The 14,032-nt window shown below is 36.6% G+C and overlaps 1 protein-coding gene and 1 long non-coding RNA gene across 2 annotated transcripts; one reads left to right on the top strand and one right to left on the bottom strand.

Annotated features, from left to right (window-relative positions):
- The first annotated feature begins 5,898 nt into the window (after positions 1-5,898).
- Positions 5,899-6,973, top strand: LOC131329842 (uncharacterized). Its single transcript, XM_058363239.1, has 2 exons — positions 5,899-6,438; positions 6,579-6,973. The coding sequence occupies exons 1-2, from the start codon at positions 5,914-5,916 to the stop codon at positions 6,597-6,599; spliced, it is 546 nt and encodes a 181-aa protein (XP_058219222.1). The 5' UTR covers positions 5,899-5,913; the 3' UTR covers positions 6,600-6,973.
- A 2,330-nt stretch (positions 6,974-9,303) lies between these two features.
- Positions 9,304-10,944, bottom strand: LOC131329844 (uncharacterized). Its single transcript, XR_009200870.1, has 3 exons — positions 10,157-10,944; positions 9,997-10,087; positions 9,304-9,440 (listed from the first exon to the last, which is right to left on the bottom strand). It is a non-coding gene; the product is annotated as an uncharacterized LOC131329844 (long non-coding RNA).
- Between the last annotated feature and the right edge of the window lie 3,088 nt (positions 10,945-14,032).

Raw genomic sequence — 14,032 nt, 5'->3', positions numbered from 1 at the left:
ATGTTTTGATATGTTTTTTCTTGTCTTGCAAGCATGGGTTTTGGCTTGTGCAATCTTCACTAATATTGTTTGTTACAGGCAAATTTCCAAAACCTATAACCATTGTAATTAAACTTTAGAAGGGAGTGTGGGTCCCAATCATTTAACGGGACAGTCAAATTAAATCCAATATGGAAATTTTTTTCCCTTCTTCTTTCTTTCTTCCCAAGGAGAAATTGAAGAAAAATTATTATTTTTTTTTTGGCAAAACATGGATATATGGGTATTGTTAATGCCAAAATTGTTTTTGTTTGTCCCAAAGCTGTACTGCATAAAACAATCTTTGTACCATGTGCAAAGTTATACACTTGCAGCAGAGTTTTGGCACAAACAAAAACAATTGTCATTATCGTTTTTCTCAAATATAAACAATTGTCTTTTTTTTTTTTTTTGTTGTTATCCATCTAGCACTACGGGCATGTTTGATAAAACTGAAAACTGAAACTGAATGCTGAAAAATTAAGTACTGAATGCTGAATTTTTTAAGCTGAAAAGCTGTTTGGTAAACATATTAAGTACTGAATTAAAAAAATGATGAATTAACTTTAGTTCTGATTCTTTCTTAATTTATTAATGGTCACAATGTACTTATAATAATGGTGGAATGGTGATTGTGGTGGTGGTGGTGTGTTGGTAGTGATGGAGTGGTGGCGGCGGCAGCGGTGGTGGTGTTGGAGTGCTAGTTGGCGATTGTGTTGTAATAGTGGTGGTGGAGTAATAGTGATGTAACGGTGGCAATGAGTGGCGGTGGTGGCAGTGGAGTAATGGTGTAATGGTGACAGTGAGTGGTGTCGATGGAGTGATAGTTGTGCAATGGTGGCATTGTGGTGGTGGCGGCGGTGACACTATGGTAGTGGTGGTTGTAATGTGGTAATGGTGGTGGTGGTGATGTAGTGGTGGTGGTGGTGGAGGAGTGGCGGGAGTGATGGTGGTGGAGTGGTGGTAGTGGGAGTGGTTGTGGTGGTGGTATGGTGAACAAATGTAAATACACAAAAATTTAGCCAGAATTAAGTAGCTCAAAGTTACTTAATTTTTTTTAACTTTTTAGCCTACATTTTAAATAGCACTTAATTTATTAAGCAATGTATAAAGTCGTTATCAAACCTACTGAATCACTTATTACTTAATTGATTCAGTTTTAAGTGCTGAATTTAGGTTATCAAACAAGCCCTACGTTGTTGACGAGTCTTCGGAGATCTTTTCACTTATTTCTATCCGTAGCAGATTTTTTTAATATATTTTTTCAAATGTGGATGCATAATACACAGTTCTCATAGAAAATATACAATTCTCATAGACAGCTCTTACATAAAGTACACAATTCTCATAGAAAATACACAGTTCACATAGTCTCATCACACACTAAAATACACATTTCTCAAAGAAAATACATAGTTCTCATAGAAAATACACAATTCTCATAGACAATACATAGTTCTCATAGAAAATACATAATTCTCATAAACAATTTTCAAAGAAAAATACACAGTTCTGAAAGAAAATACACAGTTCTCATAAATAGTTCTCATGGACAATACACGGTTCTTATAGAAAAGTACACAGTTCTCATAGAAAATACACAGTTCTCATAGAAAATACACAATTTTCATAGACAAATACACAGTTCTTGTGGATAATACATAGTTCTCATAGAAAAATACAATGTTCCCATAGAAAATATACAGTTCTCATCTAAAATACACAATTTTCATAGACAGTTCTCCCAGAAAATATACAATTCTCATAGAAAATGCACTGTTCTCATGAAAAATACATAATTCTTATGGACAAATACACAAATCTCATAGAAAATACACACATAAACAAAAATTGAACAATTTTGAAAAGTACCAAAAAATTAAACAAATTCGTAACACTCAGCTAAAATCTAACCAAGTGTAATAATAATAAAAAAAATTAAGGCCAAAAATTAAAATATTTAAAAGAAAATAGAGAAAATCCTCCACCACCATTTCTCTGTACCTACCTAATAAAGTCCACAAAAACTTTTTCAATTCGTTTGCTTTTCTTGGTTTGGGTTTGATAATTGTTCATCTACTCTGTCTCCTTCTTGAACATAAAGAGAGAGAGAGAATGCAGGTGAGTTTAGAGTTTGAAACGAACATCATCTCTGAGTTTAGAGAAATATTGTGCACCGACTTCGATCGAGACGACTGTCATGGCATGCAGCAACTCCTCCGCCGTCTCGAATCCAAATCGCCACATCCCCATCGAGGGATTCTCCGGCACTCTGTCAGCGGTTGAGCTCGCTTCGACTTGGCAAACGATTTGAAGCCTCATTGTTTGAGTGCTATTCAACTTTTCTACTGTTCGTCCGAATGAGAGAAAAGAAGAGTTCAACTTCACGTCCATTCTTGAACGATCTGTTCTTGAACGGCCGTCGGATAATCTATTCTTGAACGGGAATCTGGTATCAGTGGTGGTGGTGGTGAGATCGAGATGAGAGAGAGAGGATTTGTTGATGATGGAGATATTTAGTCAAGAGGCGGAATAAAAAGGGCAAAAAAGTCATGATATAACATATCCAAGCCTATGCAGGTTCGGAAATAATATTCAGGGTTGGGTTCAAACCGAGGCTAAAAAACAAGGGCGGCCTCTAATTTTCTATATTTTATAAGTACTTATTTTGGAGCTTTGTTCCACAAAATTCAAATAAGCAACTTATTTTCACATTTTCAAACTCAAAAATAATGTAAATGAAAAATAATTTTTCAATTTTTTTGCACCGTATTAAAGATCTCAATGAGATCTATCAAACAAGATCCATAGTGATAAGAAAATTATTTGCGGAAGCACATGATTTTTGAGCTTGAAATTATCTTTTTAAAAAATAAATACTTATTCACTCTTTTGTGGAACACACCCTATTATTAGACAAAAAAATAAGGCTCAGCACCATGTTTGGTTGACAGACAAAACTGTGAAGCCTCGAGGATACGAAAGTTCAAACCTTCAAAAGCCAAACTAATTAAGGAATCAGTCCTTCAATGAACAATTAAGATGACTTAAAGTAGATATACAAGCTGATCAAAAAAAAAAAGTAGATATACAAGACGACATCTGATTAATTGGTCATGGATAGAAATTAACAAAACCTCTGGCCTGCTTTGGGCCTCTAATTAATTTTATGCAAGTAAAATTCAACTCTGAAGGTATATAGACAAAATAAAGATATTTTAGAGAGCCGGTCAAATTGAACAATCCCTACCCCATATTGGACGGCAAGCAAAAATGAATTCATGATCAACCTCTACCACAATTGAGTGGCTCTGATCGTGGAGACTCCGAGGTAGGTCCCACATAAGGTGTTCATTTGGAAAATCATGGCTCATTTACTCTGGTCTTTGATACTATTAAGAAAATTCTAAAATTGGGGGTGGTTTGGGCCCCTCGGACCTGTGCACGCCCTACCACTGGATTGTGGTGTACCCATAGTCGGGCTATTTCATTTTTCAAATATCAGAATGCTACATGCACAACGGTTGTGCAAAACACCAAACACAACCAATCTCCATCCATCCTTCTATTATTGTAACAAATGATCAGAATTCGTTCAAACTTTTATCCGGAAAAGTTGAACTTTTTCCTGAATTTTTTTTTTTAAATTTAGACCATCCAAACACATCTGGACCGCCTGAATTTGTAACAAAACACACACAACGGTCTAGATTTTAAAAAAATCATATGATTTTTGGTTAAAGTATGGGTGGACCTCAAATTCACGTTGGTGGGAAAACAAAAGAATATATGGGTTTATAGTTTAATGGTGGGCCCATTAAACATGTATTCTTGTAAGGGAAACTCTTTTGGAAAGATTTAAGTTTAAACTTAATATTTCTAAGGGTAAATAGTTTTTCCCAATGAGTGTGATTTTTCATGGGTATGGGTAATTGCTTGGCATTATGAGGTAATTCTTTTTGAATTATATGTGTTCCGATGAGACACTTAACGATATTTGATCGGGTTGATTATTCATACACCTGTACTATTTGACGAGCTCTACGCAGTGGACGTCTCCGATCGTCGAACCGATGCCGGCAAGGCGGCGCCGGCGGCCGCGCAGCACACTCCCTCTGTCCCATTATGAGGTATGTTTCCGAAATGGAGTGTCTAAATTACTTGACATCCGTTCGCGGCTAACCATCATATCCCAATTGTGCAAATATATTAGATAATTAGAGTTAAGAAAATAGCCTGTGAGATAGATGAGAGGCGCTTCATTCGCTGTCCTAAAGTCATATTTGCTTCTCTTCGTGTAGGTTCTAGCGGCTGAATACGACTCCAAGATAAAACCCATAAATCTCACAAGGTGTCTCCACATAACACGGTCGGTGAACGACTGGAGTGCCAAGTCTGAATCGGATTGCCCATAAAATATAGAAAGTAATAGAAAGAGAAGAAAACTCAAGACCTCCAAAACAGTACAATGTGGGAAGACATCCTATTTATAGGATTACAAATACCTTTTCACAAGAGTCATGTCTATTCTCATAAAATAAAAAGGTCACACTTTTAAACAAAGAGATGTCTCTTTAATAAAATATTCTTTTAATTTTTAAAACTTACTCCATAAAGTTCCAACAGCATTAGCCAAATCATTATACTACTTCGTTTTGGTGATAGATGCCGAAAGTGTATATTGAATTTTTTTTTAAACATGAGAAAGCTCAAAAAAGCTACTAACAAGTCATGTTCAACATTGCGTGGATACACTCCAAAATAGCATAATTGGCCTCATAAATTCAGATGTAAATAGAAGTAGTTGTTATGATCAAAATTCATACTCCATTTTGGGCAAAAGAAATATAGGATGACGTTGATATCAAATAGGTAAGTTTTTGAATTACTTCCAAACAAAAACAACCTTTTTAGTAAATTTTAACGGAATGTGCCAGTGATTTGCTAGTAATTAGCAAGAGATGAGAATAGAAACGTGTAAAAATCATTCTTCATAGGTTTCTTAAACAACTCATTCCTTTTATGATTTCTCAATTTTTGGTAATGAGTATAAAAAAACGCCTGAAGATCTTATGAATGGTAGAAATTTTGAAACTAAACTATATCATTTCTTGAAACATCAAAATACAATCATTTAGGAAACCATTCGTTTTGGAAAGAAGGATAACACTAGGATTTTATTTTGAAAATTGTAAAGGGAAATGATTTTGTCACTCCCATTTTTATTAATGCCACTTTATCTTTTTGTAAAAAATTTTGTGTGTGTTTTTTTTCACTAAAAGACAAAAAAATGAGTGACATTAATAAAAAAGAAAATAGAAAAATCATTTCCCATTATAAAACTAAAAATTGCAAACAGCCGTAATACCCTTATTGATGTTTTCTACCGCATATTTGTACTGCGAGCGTGTGAGGCTCATTTTAGGTCCCACAAAAATACAAAAAATATTCATAAATTTTATAATAATATTTTATAGGGTCATATAAAAATCAGCTCCAACGAATATTGGTAGGCATGTTTTCTTATTTCGTAGGAGTGAAACTGAGCAGTTTCACCCCTACAAAATTTGAAAACATATCAATCGATATCCGTTGGAGCTGATATTTTACAGAGTCCCATAAAATATTATTTTAAAATTTATAAATATTTTTATGAGACCCAAAATGGGTCCCACACGCGTGCGGTACAAACATGCCGTAGAAAACAGCGGCAAGGCTAGACTTTCCGAATTGCCAATATTGAGGGACGATTTGCGTTAACGGTGAAAAAGTATTGGAGTAATTTTTATAGTAGTAGTATTTATTTATATTTTTATTATTATTATTATTTTTTTTAAAAAGGTAACCCCAAGCCTAGGAGGTTCTTCTTCTATTTAAACACTCCCTCTTGACCATATGTTCTGTTATAGAACTTGCCCACACAGCCGACATCCCTCCGGAGACAAAAAGGCTCTCCTCCTCCTCCTCCCGATCAAAAGCTCGATGGAATCGCCATGGAAGGGCATATGGTTACCGAGGCCCACTCCCGCAATACGAAAGCCGCTTACTGAAGAAGACCTAGACGGTTTGGACGACGAGTACTTCGAGCCCGACCCCAACTGTTGGGACGAGGACGAAGATTGCGACTTTTTCGATTACGGAACGGTGGTGTCAACCGAAGAGATGGCTCAAGCCGAGAAAGATTGGAAGATAAGAAAAAAAGGTAATATCGATCCTGAGCCCCATGGCGTCCACATCACGGTGAGGAGGGAGGAGAATAAGGAAGATCATGCGAAAATACACTGTGACTTGTACTACCAGATTATGATCAATAGATTTGTTGATGAAATACACAAGAACAAGGAGGAAAAGATGGGAAGGCCCAACGTTGAGGAAGGTCTGAAAAATCTCAAGATCCAGGACGAGGAGGAGGAGGAGGAGGTGATATTTAGATCTGTCCTTTTTTTTTAAACCACCATTATTTTGTTTGGATTTTGACATATCTTTGTTTTGTGGTCCTGGGTTCGCCATCAATTCTTATCATAAGAAACGCTTGCGATTGAATCATTTATTTTTTGCAGATGGTGGTTTCTGGCTTGTAGATGAGTCTTCCAGGAGGCGCGCAGATTTGGGGGCTTGCTTGGTTTCTCAATCTTTATTAGTAATCTTTTTCTTTTTTGTTTCAAGAAAGTTGGTTCCTTTGATCGATCGATCCGTATGTTTTTTTAGTAGCTTGTTTGTTTGTTTTTTCCATCTATATTGCAATTGCTTTGTTTTGTTTCGCCAGTGGACTGATGACATAAGAGGTTTAGCTGTTTGGCAGTTTGGCTTGTGAAACTAGAGGGAATATGGATTACAGGAAGTAGTCAAGTAGAGATTTACTTTATTTGGATCCTGTATAAATGTTAGTTTATTTTATTTGGATCCTGTATAAATGTAAGTTTAACCATTTACATAATGAATTTGAAGTCACTCCTATAAACCAGTCATTTCATATAAAATTAGTCTACAGACACACGAAAATTGCACACGCGCACACCGAGGTTTGAGCGATTCTTGTTGAATAATGAAAGCCTTTGTTTGAATACACATCTATCCAAAGGAGCCTTACTGCTTAAAAATCAACTTAAATCACGTTATACCTGATTGGACTAGAAAATGGACAGTCACTCTGAGATTACCTGCGTGATGTGTAAGACAAGTCCTTGAAACAGGGCCACCGAGGTGGTGCTGGCCCTGTGCGACTTGTTGAGATCACATGTGGGGTGCTTTCCTAACTGATATCTTGAGGCCGTTAAAAAAAATGATATCTTGAGCTGAAGCCCAAGATCATTCCCTTATACTCATCACTCATCACGGGATAGCATTGGTAGACACAAGTCAAGGGATTTGAATCTCATCAATTACAGCCAAGGTCGGTTCACTGTTACATGCAAAGCACGCTGAACTCATACACCTGCAGACTGTCTTTTCTGTCTTCGTCGTCGGGAAGGCCTTGGCTGGCACCACCCTAGTGTCAAGGACTTGTCTTGCAGATTGCACAGGCTATCCCATTCCTGTTATTCACTTGTTAGTTCTCGGGGTCAATTACATAAGTTTCCTCCAGCAAGTCTAGAACTTTAGGAGACCAATTGAGCAATCAAGCCCATGAAGTCCAAAATGCCCAACTTAATTACCCAATTGGCCGCAAACTTTAATACAGTGGCCGCAAGTTTTAATATGGTGGCCGCAGAGTTTAATACAATGGTGCAACGTTTAGGAAGTCCCCTTCAAAAAAACAAAAAAACAAAAAAAGTCCAAGAGTAACAAGACACTACTAGGCTTGTCTTCTTTCTCCTTCAACCTTCACTATTTTGACCCGTCCCATCGTTTATCTTTCTCATCCGTGTGAAAGAGTTCACTAGACTAACCAGGTATGACCCCTTCACTACACTACAATCTCTCCTCCACTCTGTCCTGGTCTTTTTGTTGAGCTTGGCAAATCCAGATTTTCTTGGATTCTTAATTGGAACATATGTGTTTGTCTCAATCAGATTTTGTTTCACGAAAACAAAGCATATGCTAGCTTCTGTCTCTGTTCTTATTTGATAGAGCCTGATCATGGGAAAGTCCCTATGTTCTGTGACATCTTTTTCTCATTGCATGTTCACCATATTCTTGTTCTAAAATCTTGATTACTTGCTCTCTCTTTTCTGGGTTTTCCTCTGAACTTTATTTGCGAACTTGTCAATGTGAATGTGCACTGACATCTCATACATGTTAAACTGGAATACGTATGGCAACTTAAATATTTTAACAGTGTAGAAGTAAAAGAGAATGTCATGTTCTTTAAGGCTCTGTTTGGAGGGGAAGGATTACAAGTTAAGGGATTTACTGGTGAATGACACCGGTGATATGAGAGGTTTATCTGCGTGGCTAGAGGGAAGATGGATTCTAGGAAGTAGGTGAACAACCAAATCGTTTACATAATGAATTTCGAGTCACTCCGGTAAAAAAATCGTTTCATATGCGGAGCTCCCTAAATCATCATTGAAATCTATAGGTGAAAAATCAAACCTAGGTTCGAGCACTCTCGTCGAACAATTAAAAACTTTATTTAGATACACATCTGTTCGGAGGAGCCTTATCCCTTAAAAAGCAACTCGAATGACTTCATACTTGGTGGTGGACAGTTGCTCCAGGATAGCTTGACACAGGGCCACTGAGGTGGTGCCGGCCTTGTGTGATCTCCTGAGATTATGTGTTGCGCCGTTCTTGACTCTTTTCTAACTTTTGTTGAGCTGAAGCTCAATTCCTCTCGTACAATGAATAAGAAAGAATGAACTACAAAAATGGATCCAATCCCTCCATTTTCCTCTCTAATCGATAGCCTCATTTGATGTTGAGCAAAAACTGACGAAGAGGTCCTGGATTATAAAGAAAAAAACACTATATCAGGGGGGAAAAATATCACTACACATCCCATTTGTAGGAACACTAGGAATTGCGAAATTGGTATTCAACTAATATCCAATTTTGAAGGCCAAGTATATCCATTGGTTTACTTGAATCGGTACATAAAAAAACTAACAAACGAATAGCTGTAGCGCTTGGGTCCGTACCTGAAGGCACTTATCGTCAGCCATTTAAATTCATAGCCAGTTCGATCACGCTACAAACTACGGATAACAATTGGTAAAACCCAACTGTAATCACAAAATCCAATTTATGTCCTTAAAAAAAATCAAGCTTTAATTAAATTTAATGATAATATAGCAACATCTAGCTTTTATTCATCAAGTTTTCTAAAATCAAGAAGAAAAGACAAAACATAATCAACCCTTGAATTGAATATAAAAATATAATTCCACTTCTACTGAATCATTGATAACAAAGTTGTAGACTTTCTAAGCTTCAAGCTCCAACCAACTTGGTATTTGTTACTAGTTAGCCAATGCAATCTGCTAAAAAAATAGATGGCGCTTCAGCTCATATACTATTTCAATCATCAAGCAAGAAAATTTAATGTTGTACAACCTGTCAAAAAAAGAAGTAAACAACGGCAAGCCGTGACAACGGAAAATTATCGAGTGTTTTTTTTCTCCTTGATCGAGGAGTGTGTATTCAAATTATGAAAATGGTCCAACTTTCGAAGGTCTGAAATCTAAGGAGTGCAACTGTGCTCGTGCCAAAAGTCACTAATGCAAAAACATTAACATAAAACAATGAAGAACTTTCATGCACCTTCACAAAAAAAACTGCTTAAACCCAAGAAAATGCAAAATTGTCATATTAAATTAGGGAGTTGTTATTCAAGATTACATCAACAAAACTGCTAAAAAAAACCACTCGTACAATGAAGATCCCTCCTCCATCTTCAAAGCACCAACTTAATCACTTCCGTACGTAAAATAAATTATCAAGGAAGCTAACTATTTTTCTTGCAATAACCTGAAGCCAAAATAAATTATCAAGGAATATAAATCCTGCACTTGAGAAGTAAAACGGCGACTAATTTACCTTATTATGATATCCCCATTGAAGTAGTGTTGTTGTATCTTCTCTTTCATTCCAATCCTACAATGAAGCTAACTATTTTTCGTGCAATAACCTGAAGCCAAAATAAATTATCAAGGAATGTAAATCCTGCACTTGAGAAGTAAAACGACAACTAATTTACCTTATAATGATATCCCCATCGAAGTAGTCTTGTTGTATCTTCTCTTTTCATTCCAATCCTACAAATTTTAATAGACCACAAATGAATAAATTTGATCACGATAAATAAAGTGATATTTTGCTCTTCAACTACGACTTTAGCATCTTCATGCGTCTCTACTTGCTCATTCACTGAAACCATAATTTTATCAATGTAAGTAGACTAAAAATCACAGTTTAGTCTTTGTAGCTAGAATGCTTACCAATCTGTGGGTTAATTTGTATATTTTGCTCTTCGACTACAGCTTGAACATCCTCATGCGTATCCACTTGTTTAGTCACTGAAACCAGCTTAATTTCATTCTCACTATTCATCTTGTAATTCTGGGCACACACAAGGGAGTCAAACAAATGGTGTCAACAATCGACAATTCTATTGGTCCATAAAAACGGGTAGAATCTTGCCGAATAAGAAACTAATTTTTTGTTTAAACTTTTCGTAATCAACAATCGACAATTGTATTAGTCCATAATCAGTCATCTATAATGACTGAACGAAAACCGTGCTACTATCCAACACTAACCTCATTTCATAAGAATTGATGCAGGCCATAAAAAGAAATAGAGACATACATCATTTTTTCATAAAAAAAAAACCTCTAAAAAAGAGAAATATAAAGTAGTACCTGGAACCAAAATGGGTTAACGTTTGGGGTGTAGGGAACGTTTCCCTGTTCCCTTTTCCAATTGGTTTGTTCTTCTAATCAACTGATCAAATTTCAAAACATGGGGAAAAAAGAAGTGGAGTAACATACTGTTGGAAATTTACGAAATTTCGGTTGAATGAAACCGGGATTTTGGAGGGTCTTCCGAGGCAACCAGTCCCGGGTTCGTTGTATCTGGACGCACCACCACAATCAATAGACGTATTGATGTGTGTGGCCGTAACTCCCGCAGCATTACTCCTCCCCATGATGGCCATGATGATGTTTTATTCAGCAATTGATGGCTGTTTTATTCTTGTAACCTCCAAGCAATTGATGGCAGCATAATGGCTGAATTCATTTCAGCAATTGATGGCTGTATTCACCCCTTCTTCCTCCTCCACTCTATATAAAGGAGGCTCACGTTTGGAGGAATGATCAGAAAATTCCAGCCCTTCCAATAATTCCAGAATATTGTTCTTTGAGAGAGAGTGACAGGCGGTAGTTAGTTCGCCAAGGCGGTCGACGGCGGTGTTCCGACGGCTTGCGGTTTAGCCGAGCCAACCCTGGGAGGAAGACGCCGAACAAGAACCTACAACACCGACGGTAGGCGGCGAATCTTTCTTAAGGAGACTGTGGTATCACACAGGACTCGGTTTGATTTTCATTCAATCAGTTTGTATCTCGTCTTTATTTTCTGTCCACTGTTATTGTTTTTGTAACTTGATTTAATCTTGTAATTGTGACTGTTATCAATGAAACTGTTCTCTGGATTTCTGTTATTGCCAAATTTTTCCCAACACATACTTCTCTCATGACTTTGCACAACACACCAAAGAACAAAGAACTAATTTTCTAAACAACCAATTTTCCGATTCACAGTTGTCACAATTGTTTAAAAAAAAGGAGAGAACAAAGAGACATACCTCTGGAGAGAGGGCAAGAGTCAGGGAGAACTGGAAAGAGGAATTGTTCAGAAAACGATTAGGGAGAGTGTGAGAGAGAGTAATTCCTTCACCAAAACGATTAGGGAGAGAGAGAGAGGGAGATAAATTCATTCACCCAAAATTCATTACCAAAAACTGAAATGAGAATATTATTACCAATATCGTTACCAAAAATTCGTTCACCCAATCACAGCAATTTGTCTTACCCGATTTATAGCATACTAGAGGCCGGGGCACACGCGATACGTGTGCCAATCGGATTTTCACAACATTTGTGAAAATTTGATCAAACAATAAGTGGGAAGCATTTTTTCAAAAATGTTGTGAAAATTTGACTTGCACACTCATCGCGTGTGCCCTGGCCTCTAGTAAAACTTCGTACGCAGAGATAAAGAGCGAACAATACAATCAGTCTACACCTATAATGCTTCCATCCACGTACTTGTTATTCCATTTTATGAATGGTCCACTAAAAAACATCGATGATAGAATCTTTTAACAGAAGAGAAGGTACCCAATAAATCTGTTGTAGGGGAAAAAGAAAAAACATCCACGAATACTTGCAGCAATGAAATTCACAAACACAAACAGAAAAGAAGGTACAAACATTTAACAGCAGAAGGGACAAACTTACTTTACACCTTTGTGGAAACTCTTGACATTTGGGCTGCCCAGATGCGGCTAAAGTAATATGAAGTCCTAACAAAAACAATTAATTTTTCCTCTCTTTCTTTTGTCTCCCAATCTCTCTCTTCAAAGCTTTCTTTTTCTGTGAAAGTTTTCTGTAAAAGTACCGGTGAAAATGAAGAAATGGGAGGAGTTGAGGAGAAATGAGAGTGTCGAACGTGGGTTGGCAGTTGGGAGGCAGTTTTTTTTGGGGTCTTGGTGATGCGTTTTTACTTTAGCGCCCCTACAGTGTTGTGCCACAGAGGTTTTTAAAATAGATTTTGTAATAGGGTATTTATAGGAAAGGGAAATACATGATAGGGGAGAGATACCAATTACTGGTGCTCCCCTTTATATATTATAATAGATTGTCTCCCAATCAACGCCAATCACCGGTAATTTCATAAATCACTACCAAACTAGATATAATGTCTGAAAGAATCAGCATTTATAGTGCACCCAATCAACGAGAATCAAGTCTTTTAGCATGTCCTTACCCGATCAGTCATTATAGTCTAAGATAACTGAATATAATGACTGAACCTCATTACCAAAAATTCGACTGAAACCATATTGAGCAATTCAACGGGAGTCCAGCTCCTCTCCAATCCATAGAAAATTGGAGAATCCTCCAATTCCAATTCAATAGTCAAGATTACCATAGTATCTTCAACTCCAAAACACATACTGTATTCTACGGGCACTCAATTACTCCCCAAATATTCCCAATTATCATTTATCACATTTCAAGCACCAATTTACCAGATTCCAAGCATTAGTAAAATTTCATTTCATTTCATAACTTTAATAACATGTGCAGATTCACAGGATTAATCAAAAAACTCTTTTTGCATTTCTTCTAAAATATTTTTTCTGTAAAAATTATCTTACGTTTAATTACTTACTCTTACGATTTCTTTTTAATTTTCATAGCTGAATCTTAATTTCAACTTTCTTACATACGAGAACAATTACATCAATGAGTACACGACACAACGCGAAGCACACGTGGAAATACACTTGTATCAGTAAAAAAATCTCATGAGTTACATAATAAGATAATATCAACGAAAAAAAACCATGTCGAAAGGAAAAAAAAATTATTGATATAATATATATTAGTAAAAAAATCCTCATGAGCTATATGATATCGATCGAAAAAAATCTTCATGAGCTATATAATTTTTTTTTTCCAGAGGCAGGTTTAATGGGGAGAGAAGACGCCGTTCAAAAAAATTAATGAATTTTTTGTAACAACTTCGAAAATTAATGATTTTTTTTCGCCGTTCAAAAAACGGGGAGGGAGGATACTTATGTAATTGAGAAATATTGGAGGAGTAATTGTGTGCCCGTAGAATACCATATGAGCTTTGGGGCTTGAGTTACTAGGGTAATCTTGACCATTGAATTGGAATTGGAGGATCTTCCAATTCCCCAGGGATTGGAGAGGAGCCGGACTCATTCAACGGGTAGGATTTATGCAGAAAAATGTGTACTAAATTGAACGGTGAAGATTTATGCAGAGAAACTGTGTGGGCCACCACACCATCGCGAATTGTGTGTTAAATATATGAGTGGCTC

Source organism: Rhododendron vialii, chromosome 6a (genome assembly GCF_030253575.1).
Source record: "Rhododendron vialii isolate Sample 1 chromosome 6a, ASM3025357v1".
Lineage (NCBI taxonomy): Eukaryota > Viridiplantae > Streptophyta > Magnoliopsida > Ericales > Ericaceae > Rhododendron > Rhododendron vialii.
The sequence above is the reverse complement of the archived record's forward strand: the minus strand, read 5'-3'. Positions and strand labels throughout refer to the sequence as shown.

Coding starts and splice junctions, on each gene's coding strand:
- LOC131329842 (XM_058363239.1), top strand. CDS start 5,914: ATGTTCTGTTATAGAACTTGCCCACACAGCCGACATCCCTCCGGAGAC. Junction 6,439..6,578: donor ACGAGGAGGAGGAGGAGGAG/GTGATATTTAGA, acceptor TATTTTTTGCAG/ATGGTGGTTTCTGGCTTGTA.